Source organism: Oreochromis aureus, linkage group 1, assembly GCF_013358895.1.
Source record: "Oreochromis aureus strain Israel breed Guangdong linkage group 1, ZZ_aureus, whole genome shotgun sequence".
NCBI lineage: Eukaryota > Metazoa > Chordata > Actinopteri > Cichliformes > Cichlidae > Oreochromis > Oreochromis aureus.
In genome coordinates, this window is record NC_052942.1 from 3,948,376 (window position 1) to 3,971,587 (window position 23,212).

Here is a 23,212-nt window from a genome sequence, read left to right on the forward strand (position 1 = left end):
CAGGTACTTCTCTATTTTCTTGCACTTCTCCTTCCTGATGTTGCTGGATTATAATAACTATCGCAACTGCAGCTTTCTTCTTCTTGTCAACTGTTACTATGTCTGGTTGGTTGGTCAGCAGCTGCTTGTGTGTCTGGAACCTGAAGTACCACAGGACCATAGCCCTATTATTCTCAATCATCCAAAGTGGCATCTCCCATCAGGACTCAGGGACTTGGTTGTGCCTGTTAGTGAACATGGTCCCGGCTTGCACCTTAGATCCTGCTACTATCTGCTGGATTGCCTCTCAAGTACGTTTTGCAGACCCTAACTTGGGTCCTGTCATCTGTAGTAGATTCTTTCTGTGGATCTACTACTAACGATCTGTGGATCGTTAGGGCCACCATCATCCCTCTGTGCTGTCCTTTAAGCCAGCCTTTCCTAGCAACTGGTAGGATTTGTTCATGTCAGCCACTTCCTCCGCCTTGTAATGGTACGTCCCATGCACAGGCTTGGTCATCTATAATGGTTCTTGGTCCTGTCCTGCATCACTGTCTGTCTTCAGTTGCCTAAGGCATTCATGGAGCATCTTGATGGGCCTGATCTATTTGCACGTTCTATGCTATATCCTGGATGGTGACTTTATTAGTCACTAATCCTGACTCCCTCTTTTTATTGCTCATAGAGCTTTAAGGTCCTGGACTTCATGTGGATTGGATGGACATTATGAGGAATGTTTGTATCTTCATATCAGCGGCATCCGTCTCCTCTTTTGGCTAGCTTTTTATTCCGATAACTGGCAGGGAATCTCTACTGATGGCATGGATCCTATTCTTACTGTTTAGCTAGCTTCTCAGCACCTATCTTACCTTCTGGAGGTATTTGGCTGTGGCTGACCTTTTTGCATCTTTATCATGGTTCCCACTGGCCTGTGGGATACCCAGGAACTTGTAGCTATTCTGCATATCTGCTATTCTCCCTTCTGGCTTAATAGTCTGCATCACCTTTCCTCTGTTTTGAACCAAACTTATCCAGTTCAAATAAGATCACGATGTCCTCACAGTTGATGCTGAAGTGGATCTCCTGGTGTACATCATAATTTCTTTGTACAGGAGATGGCTGATGGTCACTCCAGACCTAAATATATATTCCTATCCAGTCTTACTGATAAACTGCTTTAGAGGGTTGAGGCCTATACAGAAGTGGGCATCACCTTGGTATGACCACACTTGATGGTGACCTTTGTGATTGTCTTTGAGTTTGTCTTCCAAAGTCGCATTAAGTACACTGTTAGCCTTGTACAGTGCCTAGCACCCTAGTATCCATGTGTGGAGCATTCAGGCTTTTTTGGTGTCAATTCAGGCAGTAAACATATCATCATTGTTGAGATATTTGACTACAAGATAAACAGCCACAAGGAGCAGTACCCTCAATTGGGAAGGAACAAATAAATTGTGAAGGACCCTCAAGCTTCCAGGCCTCTGTTAGAGCGCTTTAGCTAGAAGGATGAAGACCACACACAGGGGGAGTGGAAATTTTTATCATTTTTAATCTTGTAAACATAAATACTGTCTGTACGCATTTGTGTTTTGTATTTACTCAGGTTGTCAGTATTATAATTTGTTTGACCTAAAACATTTAAGTCTCACACATATGCAAAGGAAGGGAGGGAGCAAATACTTTGTCATGTCACTGTGTGACATGACATAGTGGAGTCTTAAACTGGCCATTATGTAATGATAGTACAATGGTGTGCATCTTAAGTCGAATTTTTTTCAAACCTTCTCAGGAGCGCACTGAAGACAAGAAGAAAGTCTTCCAGATGGCTGCAGGTATCTCTAGTCTTCTATGTTTGCCCCCTTATTGATTACCTTTTTATGTATGTTTGTCACCCTTAAATGTTTCAGATTATAAAACAAATATTAAAAATAAAACACAAGTAAACACAAAGTACAGGTTCTAAAGGTATTTATTATCAAGGGGGAAAAAATCCAATGTGTGAAAAAGTGATTACCGCCTAAACCTAATAACGAGTTGGGCCACCTTTAGCAGCAACAACTGCAATCAAACGTTTGCCATAACTGACAATGAGTCTTTACAGCACTGTGGATGAATTTTCCCCCCCTCATCTTTGCATAATTGTTGTAATTCAGCCACTTTGGAGAGTTTTTGAGCATGAACCATCTTTTTAAGGTCATGTCACAGCATCTCAGTCATGTTCAGGCCAGGACTTTGACTAGACCTGTCCAAAGTCGTCATTTTGTTTTTTTCTAAGCCAGGGGTGTCCAACTACAGGCCTCAAGGGCTGGTGTCCTGCAGGTTTTAGATATCACCCTGGGTCAACACACCTGAATCAAAGGATTAGTTCATTACCTTTGGAGAACTTAAAGACATGTTGAGGAGGTAATTTAGCCATTCAAATCAGCTGCGTTGGATCAAGGACACATCTAAAACCTGCAGGACACCGGCCCTTGAGGCCTGGAGTTGGACAATCCTGTTCTACGCCATTCAGAGGTGGACTTGCTGCTGTGTTTTGGATTATTGTCCTGCTGCAGGAGTGCAGTTCAGGTTGAGGTCACAATCAGATGGCTGCACATTCTCCTTCAGGATGTTTTGACAGACAGCAGAAATCACAGTTCTGTTTATCACAGCAAATATTACAAGTCCTGAGGCAGCCACAAAGGCCCAACTGACTGGTGGCCCAACCCATTATTAGGTAAGGGGGGAACTTTTTCACACAGGCCCATGCAGGTGTCGATTTTTTTACCCTTAATAATAAACACCTTCATTTAGAAACTGCATTTTGTGTTTACTTGTGTTATCTTTGTCTAATATTTAAATTTGTTTGATGATCTGAAACATTTTAGTGTGGCAAACATACAAAAAAAAAGGGAAATCAGGAAGGGGCAGACACTTTTTCACACCACTGTATTACCTTTCTACAGCGAGACTACAGATTCCAGAGGCTGCTGCAGACAAAAAGTCAGATCATGAGGAAAGCAACATCGCCAGCCAAGAGCCCTCTAATCACACCCCATCTCCCTGTCAGAATAGCAGCACCACAAACTTTGATTCCCCTGTTCATCGTGGGAATTGCATCCGCACCATCACGAAATCAGTAACTAGAGGAGACCTGAACAGAGGAGGTGTGGCCGGATCTATCAGATGTCCAGCAGTAACCGTACTGCCCAAACATTGGCTGGAACACATTCCTAACAGGTCTCACACACTGACATATTGCTTTAACCAGTCAGGTTTACACCTCTTAAACTTCAGCATCAACGCTTAAATGATGAATATAGTGAAACTGTATTATAAATTTCCTGTATCATATATTCACTGTGAAATTATACCCAGGAGCGATGCCTAATGATACGTTTTGATAAAGTCTCAGTCTAGTTTGCTAATGGAGGAACTCAGACTTGGTCAAATCTGGTAAAACATATACAGCCTATTGAGAAAGTTTCTTTTCTAATGTCCACCGTAAAATATTGGTAATGAAAAAAACGTAAATTAAAAATGATCAGGCAATTCAAAAAGTTGCTTTTTATATATATTTAAAAGATTAACTGTTTTTTCTAACCTATGACATTTCAGAAGTAAACTTCTCTCATGCTGCCTGTTATGTTAATCTGTATAGATTTCACTATAATCTAAAAAATAGGTTTATAATTTGTCATACAAAGACATAAAACATTAAGTCATGACTAGGACATCCTGCTAGTATGTGTCTCTGTCGCTTCCACATCCCCTAAAGTCAGCTTATTAACATGTACAGTATATAGAGATATTATTAATAATATGTATATATCATGCCCCAACGTATTTGGACATTGACACAATTTTTATAGTTTTGCCTCTGTACACCACAGTAGTGAATTTCAAATTATTTCAAAGCTTTTAACAGTATTTTAAATATGAGGCCCAAAGACATGTCAGTGCAAGTGAGGGAGGCTATTACTGGGCCGATAAAACAAAATACAAATATTATAAAACTTTAGGGGTGGTCAAAATCAACACTTTGGTACATTCTTAATAAGAATGAAGGCACTCGCCACAGCAACACCAAGAAACTTGAAAGACCACAGGAAGACAATCAAAGTGAACAATGACAAAATGATTTCCATGGTTTAGAAAAACAAAAGTAGAACATCTAGCTAAGTTAAGAACACTCTCAAGGACCTATAAGCAAGAGATGCCTAAATTAAAGAGGGTTTACAACAAGGTACAAGCCATTGGTTACACTCAAGAACAAGAGGGCCAGATTAGACTTCTCCAGAAAACATCTAACAGAGTGTACATATTTCTGAAAAAAATATTTTGACAGGTGAACAAGTATTACTATCACCAAAATGACGGGAAGAGAAATGTGTGGCAGAAGCTCATGATCCAAAATTTGCTAAATTATCTGTCAAACATGGTGGAGACAAAGTTTGTATTGTGGCAAAGGGAACCGAGTTATACCGCTCAGATTCAACGAAATGCTGCCAAACTGATTGGTCCATGGGTTCCAGACTTTAGTCAGTCATTGAGTACAAATGGCTGTCAATCAAGTGCCTCTTGATTTTAATATAACAAGGATTAAACATTCAGCCCTAATTTGTAGCTAAATAATCCTTAATCAGCATTTTATCAGGGGGCAGAGATATGTAAAGACGGTACCATTTTTCCCTGTTCGACAACACAAGTGTGCTGTGGAGAGCACTGACATTTGTAATCCATGGAAAACAAAGAAATGTAATCTGCTGTAACACAAAAGCTGATTGTTATTGTTGTCCTTTTTCATTACAGGCCTCCACCATTTCTTGGTGGTCCTAGTGGTGCCTCCAGATCCAAGTCCTATCATCACATGGTATACAATTCTCCACCTCACTGTTCTGACAGTATTCACTCTGACCCCTTGTGCAGGAAGACTATACATTCTGTTCATCCAGTTGAAGCTGCTGGGATCATCACTGCACAGAGTTATAGAGGACGCCGTGGTCACACCACCCGCTATGTGATTGTCAATGAGCATGAACCCAGGAAAAAGTTGCTGCGCTCAGCCACACGGATCCCACGCCATTATTTCATGGAGGAACCCACAGAGATCATGGAACTGTACCCACGTAATGTCAGACGGTACACACCACGCAATGCTCACAGTAAACCACGTCCTTACCAGTCCCACGCATCACAGCAACACCCAAGTGAAGAGGATGAGGAGGAAGACCAAGGGAAAGGCAGGAGAAAGATGTCACTAGGGAAAACTCATCGGCCCCGCTCACCATCTAACCTCCAACAGCCAGCACATTTCTACATTGGTGACCGTCTAGAAACCTACATAACTATATCCAAAGAAAACCACCCAGCTCAAGGAAGATATGGGGCTCAAGACGTAGATGAAGAGGAGGATGGAGTAGGAGAAATAGCCTGTGGAGATGAAGAGTCACACTCTGAGTCACAGGCCAATGTGAGAGTAGCTGACCCTCTTCTTCTGCGAACCAGATGTCACATTCATTCCCCGAGAAGACAGTGTCTGTCTCAAACTCGGGCCAGGCATGTTGAGCCTCATGTGAAGTCCAAGACGAAGCAAAAGCTGGAGAATGTGCAGACTGAGTCAGACTCAGCTTCCCTGGCCTCGAGCAGTGACCAGCAGAATAGCAGCAATGACCAGTATATTCAGGTTATCCACAACAAGGAGCGCTATCTGAAGTCTGGAGCCAGGCAAGGACAAATGGCCAAAAAGAAATCCAAAACCAGCTTTGATCTAAAAATCACTGAATCAAATGATCTGGTCTGCTCCAATGTTTGAAATGTTGGAATTTTTTCTGTTAAATAATATATGTAGCATCAGGTATTAATTGACACTCTGCACTGAAAGCACACAAAAATGTAATTTCCTTTCTGTGTTTGTGTGATTCCATATCCTTTTGATGCTGTTAAATAATTGCACTAGCTATTGTGGAAGTGCATAGAATAGAAGAATGTGTCTACTTGTGTAACATCAGCAATAAAAACATAAACAACTTAAATAATTACATTTGGTTGCCTTTTATTATAGATAGATAGATAGATAGATAGATAGATAGATAGATAGATAGATAGATAAAATTCTATCCGAGGTGACTGTAATCACGGAAGAGGGCGGGTGTGTGTGAAGCTGGAGACATTTCTATAAGGACCGAGGGACTTCAAATATGATAGATGTGAGCTTGCTCTCCCTAAATCAAAAGTATATCACTTTATTACAAGCCACTGGGCTTTTTATCATGGGAATACTGGAATTAAGTTTTTAAAAAGTTCACTGAAATTTATTTGTAAACGTTTAATGAACGAATGAAAAGTAATTAAATAAAGTTTATAGATGTTTTGTTTTGAAAGCTACCGGAAGTTTATTGTTTTTTATGACGCGATATCTCAATAACTGATTCCGGTGTTTTGTTTGTACTTTGGGGAAATTAATTGTACAAAATTAGAATTTTAATGCCTCAAATCAGGCAGGGACGGAAAGGCACACTACCCTAATCCGATGGAACATTTTTGCTCAGCGATGTGGCCGCTGCGTAGCTCGTCTCATTCATTCTGGCTAACGCTAGCTTTGTAGCGGTGGTCCACACTAACCTGACCAGGGTTTGCGTTTCTAGCCTTCGTTAGGTACTTTTAGCCGCTGGACCTGACTTGGATTGTTAAGCTCCAGCGTGACTTCAGTTTTCTGTCTCCCGTCAGTTATTTAATCAGTCTACTTTGGATTAGGTGAGCAAGATTAATTGTTATTCCTTAAAATGGATTATCAACATAAAGCGAAAGCAGTGGCCGACTGCTTGATGAGCTACAGGAAGGATGAGTCTGGATGGAAAGTCTGCAAGAAATCGGTAAATGTTTCTTACTGCCTCATATGAGCTCAACACCATATCCCTACTTTTTCGAGATACATGCTGTTCTCTGGTCTAGTGGGTTAACTGACGTGGCCCGCGTCGGTAGTTCAGAGTTCACAAACGTTAGTTTGGGCTTTCTAACTTGAAAGCTTTGCTAATAACATTTTGCATCCCATTCATTCACTACCGAAAAGTGAAACATGTGTTTTACTACTGACTGTACTGACTACAGCTGAATAGTAGACATAGAATACATATTGGTCGTTTCTCAGTACCAAAGTACGCAAGTTCGTGCTCGGAAAGTCCGGAGTCCGGACTCGCACAGATCAGCTGTTTACACAGGTAGGGAAGGTTTATAGTATGGACCAGTTTCTACTAGAGCTCTCCTCTGGATAAATCTGTACTGAGTCCTAATCCTCTGAACCCTTTGCACTGTACTCTGTGATTTTTTTTTATCAGAGTTATTTCTTATATCAAAAGCATATTGATTCTCCTTCAGCCTCATTTATCTGAATTGCCTCGCTGTTTTCAGAGACGCAATTCAGTTTGCATTGAATTTTTGAGTCTCTAATTCACATTCTCTCGCCAGAATGCTGGTTTCACTAAAGTGAACTAGCTGCATCTTTGTATATAAATTACAGTGCATTGTTAGATCATCCTGCAATTGCGACATGACAGTAATTTGCCTCACTTAGTAAATCTGTTCCATACTTATAAAATTAGATCTTATTTTCTTATATTTTTCTTTTGGAACTTCTTTCCTCCTCCATGTTAAGAGTTTCTGTAACTGCAGTAAAATTTCCTCCATCCATCACTGATCCCAGCTGACTTGTACTGAAGTAAAAAGATAAATCCTAAAGACTCAACTACAGGAAATGACATTACCAATGAACACTGATTATACAGAACGTTAAGCACATTTTTATCAGGGAATGTAGATCATAATCCTGAGCTGATGTGGAAACAACTCAACAAGGAGTTTTTATTCCAGCAGTGTGATGTTCAGAGTTCAGCTGTTACTTTAACAAACTGTTGTTAAAAACTAAATATATCAAGAATTTATGCTATGATATGGAAAATGCAGTTACAGTTATAATTTCCGTGATCTGCGCAATTGTTTATGTCTGTTGCAATGAATTATGGGACGCTGTTCTCTCCTTCCTTTTCATAAAGGATGGTCCAGTGTATCCTATGCTAATGGAAGCATTGAAGCTCCTTTCCTTATTATTTGGAGAATTGGAACAGCTGTTGTTAAGGCTGCCACACAGATACTTTCACGTCACATCTCTTAGTTAGGAGCCTGCCGAAGCAAAATGGATTTTGTTTCTGTTTTCTGGTAGACGGTGACATTCTACTTTATTTAACAAAAATTCAAAAGAAAAAACACGAATACAGAGGAAGTCTAGATGTCATGGGTTCCTAGTAGCAGGCAATTCATGCACATCCATTTAAGGTTTTGTAAGTGAGTTGTTACTTCTATTTTTAAATAAAAGTTAAAAATTGAGCTTAAATGATCACAATTCAGGTTTGGATTTACACATCTGTCAAATTGCTTTGTATTTGTATGTGGATTGGACTTTGTGAGTCCTCAAAGTTAGACAGAAATCACTGTACACTGTACAGTACATGACTATAGGTCAGGAGCAGGTCATCTGTTAATCGAAAGCTTGGCAGTTCGATACCTGGCTGCTCCAAGCTGCATGCCAAATATCCTTGGACAAGATACTAACCCCAAGTTGCTCTCTGATGCATCACAGTCACACATCCATGTGTGAATGTGCGAGAATGTTAGATAGAAAGTTGTTAAACATAGAAAAAAGAGAAAAAATGCTATATAAGAACCAGTCCATTTATCATGTGTAAATTTTAGTTTACACCTGTAGATCATGTATGCATTTGTAACACTTTGAGGTAATTCTCTCTGCTAGGAGAGACCTGGCAGATTGCTGGCAGTCTCTTGTGGGTAAATCTACTGGTAGGAATTCATCGTCATTTCCAGGGTTTATTTAAGCTGATGCTAGCTGAGAGCAGAAACCGTTTAACTTGGTGATGAACTCAGATGACAAACTTCATGATTAGTTATTAAGCTAATATGATAGCCTGCTGTTATCCAAGAACAGCAAGATCAGCATCAAAGTGTTCCACACTACCTGGTTTATCCATATTCAAACATACAGAGATTCGTTAGCATATACCTAGTTCAGAGGATGATCCACAGGGATATTCAACCATAGTGTTCCCCCATCTGCAGCTATGCACTGACCAAAGAACGTCCAGCACGGAAGAGCAGCTTATTTAAACCATACATTAACCTTCGTAGGTTACTGTGTAGTGTTTGTAACTTGTAAATCTGTGTTTTCTAATAGAGGGTTGATGAACTGGTCTGTTTATTTAGAAAAAGAAATGGGAACAGAGTGGAAGCCCAGATGTCACAGATGTTTCCTATGGGACTTGAACATACCATACATTTGCGGATCTTATGTATTTTAGACTTTTGTATCCGCAAGAAGCTTTAAAGAAATGATTCGAGTTGTGCAGCTGCAATTAAAAGAGTTGCACGCAAATGATCGCTATTTATTTAAATGTGCACATCAAGTTTGGATGGACACATTTGTAAAAAATTTTATGTGTGGTCTGATTTTTTTGTATGTGAATTGAAGCACGCATTTGTAAGTACCCAAAGGTTACACACAAATCACTGTGCACATTTGTAAATTTTAGTTTACGCTTGTCTATAATATATATTTGTAACTCTCTTCATGCAAATTTCTCTCCATAGGTTTTCAACAAACCTGACACGGTCCATTATAGGCAAACATTTCTCGGGGGTTTTCTGTCCTGAGCACATTCTTGTCATTAGTTTGAAGCACAAGGCTTTTTTTCCTGGCAGATGTAAACAAGCCATACATTTTCTTTCCTCATCAAAATTATTGTGTTGGATAGTGACCTTTCTAGGACACATGCAGCATATTGAGGAATATAATTTTTGACCTATGTTGGTGTTTTGAAATATGTGTGATGTCTCAGAGAGAATAGTGTGTGCACATATACCCTGCCTGTTTGACACAGAATACTAAATGCTGTTCACAGTTAATGTACCGTTTTCTTTGGCAGAATGATGTCATTGTGTCGTGGCGACCCTCATCTGAGTTCCCGGGGAATCTGTGAGAAATCTGCCTTTTTTCACTTCTTTTGCACTATTGGTTTCCTGAAATATTAAGCGCACATGAAATATACAGATTAGTGCTTTTCTGGAGAAAACGTTGTGCAGATGTAAGAATAAAAACAGGAATAAGGACAATGGTGACTTCCTAGAATGATGGAATTAAAACATGTCAAACCAGAAATGCCTCAGGAAAGCTTTTGTGCTTGTTGGGGCTCCTGGAATATTGTTTTTGTTTTTTTGGAATACACTTCTTTTTATCAGTAATTGTAATCATACATTTATCTGTGGAGGATTTTATTCAACTTCCAGTTTAACTCAGATTAAAAAAAAAGAGCAGTGTGTGTTCTTGACTGTAAAGTTCAGGTATCAAGGGGAATCTACCAGTTCATGGTGGAAATTCCCTTTTCAGTGCAGCTGGCCAAACGATAAGGAACCCACTTACTGGTTAAGAGACACAGACTGACAGTGGACAGCATATTCTCAGTTTCTTAAGATAAAACTAACTCATTGTTACTGCCAGGGGCAGCACAAAAGTGACCCTCCTGGACTGATTTTTAGTTTTAGTGTTCTTATTTTCCACCCAGTTATCAGTTATGTTACTGGTTAGCTAACAGAAACCAATGGAAATCTATTGACAGCAACCAGTGTGCTGCCACAAGATGGCATTAAGTGATTCAAGTTTTTAAAACATGTTTATTTCTTAAGTCCAGCTACATAGACAGTGTTACATCTGTGTCTGTTTTTGAGAGCAGAAATGTCCACTTTAACCTCCTAGGACCTGGCGTCCACACATGTGGACATCACATTTTGAGTTGTCTAGACCAAAATACTAAATTTTGCTCTACAAGGGCCTGATATCCACTTACGAGGACATTATATTACCACTGTCCTCATATGTGGATCTCATCTTTTCAGAAACAAATATTAGGTAAAAAAAACCCCAAAACATCTAATTCTTTGTTTTCACAATCATCAGGTCCCAATCAGCCCAAATAGCAAAGAGAAATTAAAAATGCATGCCATGAAAGAGTTCGGGTCTTAGGAGGTTAAATATGAGTGAAATATATATTATTTAATTACACTGGCCTCATTAATGAAAGCTTGTAAAGTTACAGCAGATCATTATTACTCATTCTAATGTTTGATGATGAACCTCAGAATTTCTCTAAAAATTGACATATAGCTAAACTGCATTGCATAAATCAGAGTGTATTATTATGCTGAGTTCAGTACACTTTTATTTGTATAGCACAACAACAGTTGTTTCAATGTTCTTTACAACATAAAGTAAAGACCCTCCGAAATGATCCAATAATCCTCTTTAAGCCAGAATTTGGTTACAGATGGGAGGAAAAATTCCCTTTTAACAGCAAAACTCAGGAAAGACACGGGTTGCGTGTAAGGATAAAAATGGGCTGTTGTCAAATTAGATGTCTTGTTTTTGGACTGATAGTTTCATAGCTCCTATTTAAAGGAATCAGTTTGAAGCCATTGAAGTTTTCAGAAAAGTTAGTGAGTCTACTTTACATACTTTAATTTAGATCTTTAATAATGCTCAGTGCATCACCTGCATGTGAATGTTTTTGCAAGTCACATTTATAACAGAATGTTTTGCTTCTGTTATCTGTGTGTGTAGGTCGAATTGTTTTCTTATACAAGAATGTGGTAGTCTTGCCTTCATAATCTTCTCTCCTGACTATGTGCCATTATCTGATTACACTGGCAGTTATAAGGGTGACGGGATTGTCAACGGCACTCCTGAAAAAGTGTGGGAATGTCTTAAACCGTTACCCAACGGACTCAGAGTCAAATGGGACAACAATGTCAAAAGGTTTGAGGTTCTGGAACAAATTACAGAGGTGTGTTATTTTTTTTGTCTCCTTTCTGTTCAAATAATGTTTTGTGATCATTATTATTATTTTTTAGTTAACCATAGAGTTTTCAGGTACACTGGGGGAAATTCTTTTTTTTTTTTTTTTTTTTAAAGTTTTATAATAGTTTTGTTTAATAAAGAGAGACAGAATATCAACCAAAAATCCAGAAAAAACACATTACATAAAGATTATAAATTGATTTGCATGCCATTGAATTTTATTGAGGTAAGTATTTGATCCTGTACAAATCAATCAGAATTCAGTCTCCTACAGTCATTCAACAAATTATATATACTACTGATCTCAACGTGTGGATGAAATAAGATTGATGAAAATGTGACACCTGTTGGTGCAAATATTTGGAAATGGGCGAAATATAAAATGACAACCAGTCTCTCTTGGGCTGGAGCTCCATGCGAGATCTTGCCTCATGGGATAAGGTGAATCATGAGAAAGGTGCTGGATCAGTTCACAACTACAGGGGAGAAACTTGTTAATGATCTTAGTGATTAAGGCAGTTGGGACCATTACATCAAGAACAGCATTGTTAGCATTATGCTTTGGGACTGTTTTTCTGCTAAGGGTAAAGGACAATTTGACTGTATTGAGGGGCCAATGGACAGGTCTGCGTACCATAAAACCCAGTGAGCAATGGGTCAACAAGAATGACAGTGATCCAAAACATACTGCAATGGCAATAAAGGAGGAGCGACAAAAAGACAAACACATTAGGTCATGGATTGGTTTAGCCAGTCCCCAGACCTATTTTCATATAAAACGTCTATGGAGGGAATTGAACCTTCAAATTGCTTTAGAGAGTTTCTAGAGGAGTGGCCCAAAGCCCGTCCTGAGATGCGTGCAAACCTGGCAACCAGGAAGAGTTTCAATACCAAGTCATGTTTGCTTGGATCAAATACTTTTTCCCCCAAATCAATTTACAACTGTCATGTAATGTGTTTTTTCTGCATTTTTGAGTAACTATTATGTCTCTCTCTTCATTAAAATGAAACCACCAGAAAAATTAGGAACTGTTCATTTCTTTGTGAATAAATTTAGAAATTCAGTTGGGATCAAATAATTATTTGCCCCACTGTAGTTTTTCCCCTTACATTCTTTTAAGTTCCATCAAGTCATTCATTTTTTAAATTTTATTTAAAGCTGCATCAGTTTTTTTTGTTTTGTCTTTTTTTTGCTTTCCACAAAACTGTTTAGAAATCTTATATTAACCAGCATCTATGAATAAGTAGTATGAATGAAAGCACTTCTCACATCTCTTGTCATGGTTATGTGTTTGTCTGTTAATGAAAACTGATGAATTGGATCAAGTAGGAAAAGTCATTTACTTTATTTTAAAATGAAATTCTTATCTGGTGCAGTTTTAAATGCATATGCGCTTCACTTGTTCCACATTCGGTCATATTACAGCCTTACTCCACAATGGCTTAAATTTATTTTTCACCTCAAAGTTCTACACACAATACCCCATAATGATGAAATGTAAAAAAAATAAAAATAATAATAAAAATGCTTGCTTGAAATTCTTGCAAGTTTATTAAAAATAGAAAAACAAAAGTAACTTAACAGTCTTTCCCGTGATAGTTACAGCTGAGCTCAGGTGCATCCTGTTTCCACTGATCATTTTTTAGATGTTTCTAAGGCTTGAACAGAGTCTGCCTGTGGCATATTCAGTTAATTGGACATGATTTGGAAAGGAACACATCTATCTAAGATCCTCTGACAGTCTATGTCAGAGCACAAACCAAGCCATAAAATCTAAGGAATCGTCTGTAGACCTTCATGACAGGATTGTATGAAGGCCCAGATCTGGAGAAGGGTACAGGAAAAATCTGCAGCATTGAAAGTCCCAGTGAGCACAGTGATCTTCATCACCTGTACATGGAAGAACTTTGGAACCACCAATTATCTTCCTAGAGTAATCTGATCTGAGTGATTGGGTTAGAAGGGCCTTAGTCAAGGAGATGCCCAGTCCACTCACATGTGGGAAGAGAATGGAAGCCACTTGTTTGTAAAAGGCATATGACAGCTGGAGTTTGCCAAAAGGAACCTGAAAGACTCGGATTAGAGAAACAAAATTCTCTGATCTGATGAAACAAAGATTTAACTCTTTGGTCTGAATGCTAAATGTCATATCTGGAGGAAACATGGCACGCTCATCACCTGGTCAACTGTCAAGAGAGAGGTGGAACTGAAAGATATTGAAGTCCTCCTGGTTTACCTCTCATTACATCTGAGAGAGGGTAAAAGCGCTTAATGTCTACAGGTGATACAGAGTTTATCTTTGTGTCAGTTTGCTATAAGTGAATCATCTTTAATTTTAATCAGAAATGTAAAGTATAAGTCTGTGGTGAGGCGTGGTCTGTGGTGCTGTGCGGACGCACCTGCACGGCATCCGTGATCACACCCTCCGTGTTAAACACGGGGAATCAGGGTTTGGGAAGAGAGAGTTGTGAGTTGTGGTGTGGTGTATGCACGGCTGGCAGTCTGTGAGCTGCCGCTTCAATCAATAAAATGGCCCAAAAACCTGACCTGTGCACTCGCCGTGTCTCATTCACGCCACAAAGTCTAATATGATGAATGAGAAATTCAGTAGACATGAATCAGCTTTGACCTTGGCAGATTAGTGTCTTAGTGAGTGTGAGGCTGGCTGCAGGAATGTGAAAGATAAGAAATGTCTCCTGCCCATCATTATATATGATTCTGAATGAGAGAAATGGTATGTTGTAATTGTTAAAACACAGAATCATAACTTATATGTGATTTTACTGATAGTTAACTGCTTAATACCGATCAGAATGTAACAAATAAGAAAGCAGTCTATGAAATGATTGTGATAGCAGACCTCTCACCGAAATTCTGAATTTTAAAACATTGCTCAATTCTTACAGGTTGCTCTATTCAGGTCTTTGGGGCCTACTTTCCAGACCACTATATTCTAATCCAGTTAGTTACCAGGTGATAACTGGTGTAACTGATAGGAGCGCTTGAGCATAGGAACACTGGCAAGTGTTCAGATGGAGCAGGAATCGCATCCAGAGGGTTGAGTAAATTTGCAATAATTTCAAGCAAACATTTTGACTTTGTCATTATAGAGTGTTGTGTGTAAAGTTTAGGAGTAAAAAATACTTCAATTCATTTTGGAATAAGGTTGTACCATGATAAACAAGTAAAGCACTGCAAATACTTTCTGGATGAACTGATATCAAAATGTGTATCATATTTGTTTGTTGTTAAGCTTTATTGACTACATTCCCTTGTCGTCCGCTCTTGTACAGGACATCTCGATCTGCCGAACAGTCACGCCCTCAGCAGCTATGGGCATCATAGCGCCACGAGACTTTGTAGATGTTATTTTAATTAAGCAATACGAAGATGGCAGCATTTCTTCAAATGGTGCGTAATGACTCAATTTTTGTCTCTTCCTCTTCTTGCACGTCTGTCTTTTTTTACTTTCTAAGGTTGATTGTGATGCGCACTAAAGCACCATTTTTACTTCCAGAAGTGAGTGCACGGCTCTTTGAGATGTTATTATGATTAGGATAAATCGTGGGAGAAATAATTATCTGATCACTTGTAAATTTGCTCACTTGCACAGAAATGAACAGCATTGACTGGTGACCCAATCATGTGGTTAGATTAGAGTTAGAGCCAAGTCAGGTTAGTTTGAGGCACACAGTTTACAGTGCCACTATACTCAACATGTCATCCACCTCTCAGTTTTTGTAAGATGGGTTGAAGAAACGAGTGTATGATCTTGAAGGGTTTTTTGTACCATTTTAGTTATATTTTAGCAAAGAAGCTCAGAAACCTCCAGATACACAGATGGAGGCCCAAGCCTTGGCCTCCAGTTTTGACAACAACATATCCTATATCAAAGCTTATGTGGTGATATTGTCTGAGTAGCGACACTTGTGGTTATACCTATATTGTTATATACTGCAGCAGCTTTCTAATGGTGGGTATAAATACAAGTCTCTGTGAAATGAGGTTTCGGCAGAGGGCAAAGCGACCATTACAGTGGGTGTACTGTGGCCTTTAAGGTGCCAGTATACCCTCTGCAGTGGCTGCTTCACTCGCCGCCCCACAGTCATCACACAGATGCAGTCATTTATACCCGCTGTTAAGGCGCAAGAAGACGCTGCAGTTTTCTCCTAAATGATAGGTGTCGCCACTCAGATAATATTGCATCACACTTGCTGATAAAGTTGAGAAGAAGTCAAAACCAGAAGTCAGGACTTTGCAAAAAACAACCACTTGACAAAGTTCCTTCCACATACTCAAATTTTTAAATGGTTGCAACATCTCCCTCTGTGTGTCAGTATATCTCTGAGCTTCTGTGCAGGATTCTCGTTAAAATGGTGGTAAAAAAAACAGCACGATCGTACACTTCTCTTCAACGCAGCTGCAATGGCCATGGCACAACGCACCAGGTAAAAAAAAAATGTTGCACGACTGGGCGACGTGCCACAAAAATGATGTGTTGCAACACAGGATGTGATGTGAAAATCGCCATGCGACAAAAGTGACACGGTGAGCATAAAAACAGCCTTAGGAGGAGGTGTGTGCTGTTTGGGCTACTGCAGCCATATACACCAGTGCGCTCGTAAAGTGAGAGCAGTAAAAGACAAAATGACAGAAAAATGTAATGAACACTCAGCCAGCAGCAATACTCTGACAGACACAGCCCAAATGGTAAATGGCCTGCATTTGTATAGCGCTTTACTCAGTCCCTAAGGACCCCAAAGCGCTTCACACTACATTCAGTCTTTCACCCATTCACACACAGGCAATGGCAAGCTACATTGTAGCCACAGCTGCCCTGGGGCGCACTGACAGAGGCAAGGCTGCCGGACATTGGCGCCACCGGGCCCTCTGACCACCACCAGCAGGCAAACATGGGGTTAGTATCTTGCCCAAGGATATTTGGCATGCAGCCAGGAGGCAGCCTGGGATCGAACCACCAACCTTTTGATTAGTGGCTGACCTGCTCTGCCACCTGAGCTACAGCCCAAAGTTCTAAAGATAACAACACTTACAAGAGCCAACTTGGTAATGTAAAGATATTTTGGCAACTCGATGTATGACAAAGAAGCAGAGTGGTATACACAGAGGCAACTAACTTTATGAATGATTTTTTATTATTTTAAGCAGTGCTGTCCATGTGTTGACTTTTGTGACTTTTACCTGCACAATGCAGTGCATGAACAGTGAGAGACTTTACAGTCTCAGACACTTTCTCCCTGACATTGATATCACAAATGTAGAAGTCTGCTTTATTGTAAAAGACACGATAACAGTAGAGTTGAAAATACTGGCTTTAACTGGCTGATTAAAGTAGCTGACCTACTCCCTGGCCATAAAGTCAATTCAGTTTTTGCCATGAATCGCTGTGTGGCAGGCAGGAGATTGGACCCAAATGCAGGACTCACGGACAACGAAGGCGAGAACTAAAGAAGGCAGCTTTATTTTGGCTGTAAAACTCCTCATACAGAAAATAAAACCGAAAACGAGGAACTAGAAATACGAACTTAAATGTAAACACTAAGACACTGGGAAACAGAGCTAGGAACTACAAGGAGCACAGAAGGGAGAAAACAGCTTATTGAGGGTACGATGCGAAAACAAGCAGGGGGAAGAGAGAGGACTAAAATACACAATGGAGAAATCAGGGAATGGGAGACTGTAGGGAAACACAGCTAGGGGGACAGAAGCTGAACACAGAACAGGGCTATCAAAAATAAAACAGGAAGCACATGTTGGGGACAGCGATGGGGTGATATGGTACTACAAGGTCATTAAGATAAGATGGGGCCTGATTATTTAAGACCTTGTATGTGAGGAGCAGGATTTTGAATTCAATTCTGGATTTAACAGGAAGCCAATGAAGGGAAGCCAAAACAGGAGAAATCTGCTCTCTCTTTCTAGTCCCTGTCAGGACTCTTGCTGCAGCATTTTGGATTAACTGAAGGCTTTTCAGCGAGTTTTTAGGACATCCTGATAATAATGAATTACAGTAGTCCAGCCTGGAAGTAATGAATGCATGAACTAGTTTTTCAGCATCACTCTGAGACAGGATATTTCTAATTTTAGAGATACTGAGCAAATGGAAGAAAACAGTCCTACATAGTTGTTTATGGTGTGCATTGAAAGTCAAAAATAGACATAATAAATAAATGAATAAGACATTCATCAGAGAAATAGATAGACAAAGAAGAAAATAACTGAGGTAAAATCACTATAGTATTAGAAGCATTTGCACCGCAAAGCAGCGCTGCCATTAATCAGCCTGTTCTTTTTTTTTTATTCAACTGTTTATTAAAGTCATACAAAGAAACAAAAATGAAAAGCACAGTGTTTGTTGATGGCGTCTTTTGTCCTCAGAGTCATATATACCGTAGTCTGAATAACCGCCATCACATTAAAAAAAAATTATTACTTTTTCTACATATAAGCATAAATTCACATATAAGGGTAAAAATTTTAAAAGGAAGAAAAAACCCCCCCAAACAAACAAACAAACAAACAAACACATAAAACAGAGAAACATACGCATAAACATGTATAATATGTAACTATATACATCCAGAGAGGGAGCAGCTATAAAACCAACACTTTCGGTAGCAGATGGTAACATACCATTAGTACATGTTATTATCAAAAACAAAGTAAACAAGCAAGAAAAGTGCCTGGCCTTTCCTTCAATGATGAGTATCAGCAATATCTGGCCTTATAGGACTCATATAGCGAAACCATTTTCCCCAGTGTTTTACAAATTTCTCATACTCAAGATTCACTAAAAAAGTTATCTTTTCCATCTTGTAAATTTCAAAAGTTACATCAATCCAGCTGTTTAACGTTGGTGGATCCTGTGTCAACCATTTTTTAGTCAGTGCCTTTTTACTTCCAGCCAGCAGCACACCAAATAAGTATTTATCTATACCCTTTATGTCTGGGGATATGTACCCCAAAAATATGGATTTAAAATCATAGGGTAAATATGTACCAAATATGTTCTGACGATGCCATCAGTTTTAGATCAGTGGAGCTTCAGGAACTCCAATGCAGTGAACTGATGCAAAATATGCTGGTTAAATTGTTCATATGCTTGAGACATGTTTACCAATAGCATTTTTATTGTGATGAGGTTAAACTACACGTTTACATTGTTACAATCTAATATTCTCAAATATGTGTTGTTATGAATCTTTGATTTACTCTCCCATGGACCAGTATAAATAGACTCATATGGTTATGTGCTTGTATCTTTTGTGTGACACCAAAAAGCTACCAATACAATTCACCCGAGCTGCCCTCCCCAGTCTGGCTACGTGAGAGGATTCAACCATCCCTGTGGTTGCATCTGTGTCCCCGTCTCAGGGTGGGTAACTAAACAATACATTGCATTTCATTTGTGTGTGTGTGTGTGTGTGTGTGTGTGTGTGTGTGTGTGTTAAAAGTTTCTCTCTTTTTTCCCCCCTTGGTTTTTTCCAGAGAGCCCAACAAAACCCAGGTGCTGACTTTTTTCCAAACAGACCTAGGAGGCTACCTCCCTCGTTCTGTGGTTGACTCATTCTTCCCCTCCAGCATGGCCGAGTTCTACAGCAACCTGGCCAAGTCTGTTAAATCACTCAAGGACTTTTGACACAAAAAGTTCAATTCCTGCCCGAGGGCTGCTCACGAGTAGTTCAGATGTTCATGCCATTTTTAACAGTCTAAGTCAACAGTAATGAACAAGCTCAGATTATCAGATGATCACATGAAAATAGACGTATTTGTACACGTGATAAAAGCATGAAATACATTCCTTTTTTATGAGAATAGTGTGGCATTAGACATTTCCTCTTCTTGTGTGTATAGTAAACATGCACATTGCACGGCTCTTAGTCAACTTATGCTGATATCGTTTATTGGTTTTAACTTCATACCTCACATTTACAGCAGGTAAAAGAAGTATGAAACACATCACCAGTGTTTCAAGTAAATATATTTCTAAAGTTCCTATTGACATCAAATTTTTACTATGTGTGTAACAACCCAGTCAATCCACACATGCAAAGGAATCAAACCATAGATGTCCATAAAGTTATTTGTAATAACAAAAAGGGACACAGGTTAAACACATGAAGAAAGTCATGACAGCAACTGAAATCTATCAGTAATTAGAACGCAATCCTGCCACTTAGTGCAAATTAATATTAGCTTGTTCAGTCCCACCTGATGGCTGATAAAAAGTAACATTACCAAGGTGTCATGCAAGAATGTCATGATGGGTTAAACCAGTGAGCTCTGCAAGACCTTTGCAACTTTATTGTTGCTAAAGATACTGATGGGATTGGTTACAGAAGAATTTTTAAACTATTCAAGGTTCCAGTGAGCACTGTTGGGACCATAATCTGACCATAACCATTTCTCCAAAAACCAGCCACAACCAGGTGCTTCCCGCAACATTTCAGACAGAGGAGTGAAAAGAATAATCAGAAGAGTTGTCCAGCAGTGAAGAACCACTTGTAGAAAGCTACAGAAACACCTGGAATCAGCAGGTACTGTTATTTCAAAGAAAAAAATAAGTAATGCACTGCACCCCCATGACCTGTATCCATGTTCACCATGCATAACTTCATTGCTGAATAAAAAGCATGTTGAAGTACGTTTAAAGTTTGCTGAACTTTTATACAAGCCTGTGAAATGCTGGGAGAATAAAGACTGTTCAGATGAGACCAAAACTGAACTGTTTGGATGCCATAATAGAGATCATCATCATATTATCCAAGAAACGCTATACCAACGGTGAAGTTTGGCGATGTGTTGTTATGAATCTTTGATTTACTCTCCCATGGACCAGTATAAATAGACTCATCATGGTGTGGGGCTATTTTTTCAGCTTACGTTACTGGCATGTTTCATATAATTAAATGAAGGATGAGTGGGGAAAATGTACAGAGACATTCTTGATAAGAGTCTGCTGGTTGAAGACTGTTTATGAGGAAGACTAGGCCAAAATTCCCACCTGAGCAATGCATAGTTTTTCATCTTGAAGCTGACATCACCAACAAAGGCTTTTGGATACATTTCAGTAGCCATGTTCAATACTTACACATAATATATGGACATCTATGGTTTGATTTGTTGGCATGTGTGGATTGGATGGGCTGTTACTGACATCTGGTTAGAATTTCATGTCAGTAGCACTGTTACAAATATTTACTTAAAAAAATGAGTGACATTTTCGATACTTAGTTTACCTGCTTGTTCGTGTTGTACTTGAATTCCTGTGGTTTTGTTCACCTGCAAAGGATGAATATCTACCTCTTATCAGCTATACTAAAACGATAAAGTATTTGTTGGAATTCGTGGGGAGCCCTTGTAAGCAAAATCTTCATGGTTTTTTTTCTTCTGGCGTACCTAAAATGCCTTTAAATTTGATATTTTTAATGCCATTCACCTGAGCAGAAGTGTCTTCCTGTGACTTTCATGGCAGTGTTTTCTGAAGTACGGTTTCCATTCTGTTTCTTGGTAAACAGTACCTGAAACAACAGTGGAACTTGGGTATGACCAAATCAAGTATATTTCATTTAGGAAAACATAAAAAGTTTTTTCTTTTTCTTTTTTTTCAATTTCAGATCAATTTATAAAACTACGACTGACAGATTTGATGTAAAAAAAAATTTAAAAAATAAAACATTTAAAGTGACATGAGGTAATTGCATGTGTAAGATAGAATAATAAGAATAATTGCTGTATAACTGGCTCAAGATATCAAGCTGTTACAACCCCAATTCAAAAGAAAAAGGAACGTTTTGGTGACGGTGAAGTATAGGCAATGTACGGTAAAAGTAACACGTGAAACAAACAATGATGAAATGAAAGTCATAATAAGTGATAAAAGTTAATTGGTATTTATAAAATAAATATAAAAGATAAAAAAAGACAGATGTTAATGAACGCTGTATGCGTAGTAATGTTTGGACAAAGTTTTGTTATGATTGGCTGACCCATGTATCTGTACTTTATGAAGATGGATATGGGTAATAGCTTGTTTCATCTTTTTCTGTTTTAACAAGCAAACATTCCATTTAATCTATAGAAACTACAGTAGTCTGTTTGCATTGTTTTGGGGTTTTTTACAGGGAGGGGTTACAGTTTATAAATCCTAAAGACAAAAGTAAGTTTCTAACTGAATGGAAGTGAGTGAGTAAGATTTTAATCTTAATTTAATCTAATTTAATTTTCAAGACAGAGTGGGAAACTTTGCTAGCACTTAATAATAATGCATAATAATGTCAGACTATTAAGCATTATCAAGGTATGAGCTTAATTCACCTTTTACATTGCATTACTCCATATTATGCCATTTATAATACAGCTATATTATTATGAATATGATCATGATTATGATTATGATTATTGCTAGCAGAGATGTAGTATCAGTGATTGCTGTACATGGTGTAAGTATAAAAAAACCACATACTAGGGAGGATTAAATACATATATAAAATGAAGTACTTGATAATACCCTGTTAATGTTTAATAGTGTGACACTAGAAAGTGCTACTGGAGCTTCACATTAATTTATAATGTTTTGTTTCTTCAAATTCTATTGATGGAATACATGGATTAGGATTATGCCAATTTTTGCCAATTTGGATTTTCTTTCTAAGAACTATAACTGACAGCATAGACAAATAAAATCCAATTATGATCAATTACCCACAATTATCATGCTATAATGAAACTACCAAGTTCAAAATGACACTTGTATAATAATCCCCACTGTATTCACTGATTTGAGAGGTTGTAATCACAGAGTTGTGGTTGTAATTAGTAAAAAAAAAATAAAATAAATGCGAGTAAACTTTGAATGACACGTTTGCAGCTCTCAGTATATTTGTGAAAACGTCAATCAACACATTTGTGAATATTTTTTCTGTAACTGTATATTTAAAACAAAAGTGTGTGGAAAAACTTTTTCAAGTTAAAATGTCAGAATACAAGATCACATTTTTTTTCCTAATCCATTATTGATTGTTTTGTCAAAGACATTCACACCATTGGCCTGCTGGTAGAATGTCAATATCCAAGAAATCTTTGTGTAGAGCTCTTCCAGTGCTCATCCTGTTTCTCCTTGAATAAAGAAGCAGGTAATGGTCCTGCTGATGCGTTAGAACCTGTCCAGCTCTCTGGCTATCTCCTGGACTCTCCTCCATGCTCTTGAGCAAACCTTCTGCCTATGACACGTATTGATGTGCTTGGAGGATTTGGACTACCTGTGCAACATCTGTAGGGTCCAAGTATCACTTCACACTAACTATAGTGACACT

General features: G+C 38.6%; 2 protein-coding genes across 2 annotated transcripts in view; both read left to right on the top strand.

Moving 5' to 3' along the window:
- The window catches only part of LOC116334299 (transmembrane channel-like protein 3), a 34,055-nt gene extending 28,092 nt beyond the window's left edge, over positions 1-5,963 (top strand). The window contains exons 20-22 of the mRNA XM_039612223.1: positions 1,769-1,811; positions 2,925-3,198; positions 4,771-5,963. Of these exons, the coding sequence (XP_039468157.1) occupies positions 1,769-1,811; positions 2,925-3,198; positions 4,771-5,773 (1,320 nt within the window). The 3' untranslated portion in view covers positions 5,774-5,963. The remainder of the gene's footprint in view (positions 1-1,768; positions 1,812-2,924; positions 3,199-4,770) is intronic.
- Positions 5,964-6,375: 412 nt separating this feature from the next.
- stard5 (StAR-related lipid transfer (START) domain containing 5) lies at positions 6,376-23,055 on the top strand. Its single transcript, XM_031757717.2, has 6 exons — positions 6,376-6,833; positions 9,951-10,000; positions 11,729-11,861; positions 15,170-15,287; positions 19,179-19,272; positions 19,386-23,055. Exons 1-6 carry the CDS (start codon positions 6,744-6,746, stop codon positions 19,534-19,536), a joined length of 636 nt encoding a protein of 211 aa, XP_031613577.1. The 5' UTR covers positions 6,376-6,743; the 3' UTR covers positions 19,537-23,055.
- Positions 23,056-23,212: the final 157 nt, after the last annotated feature.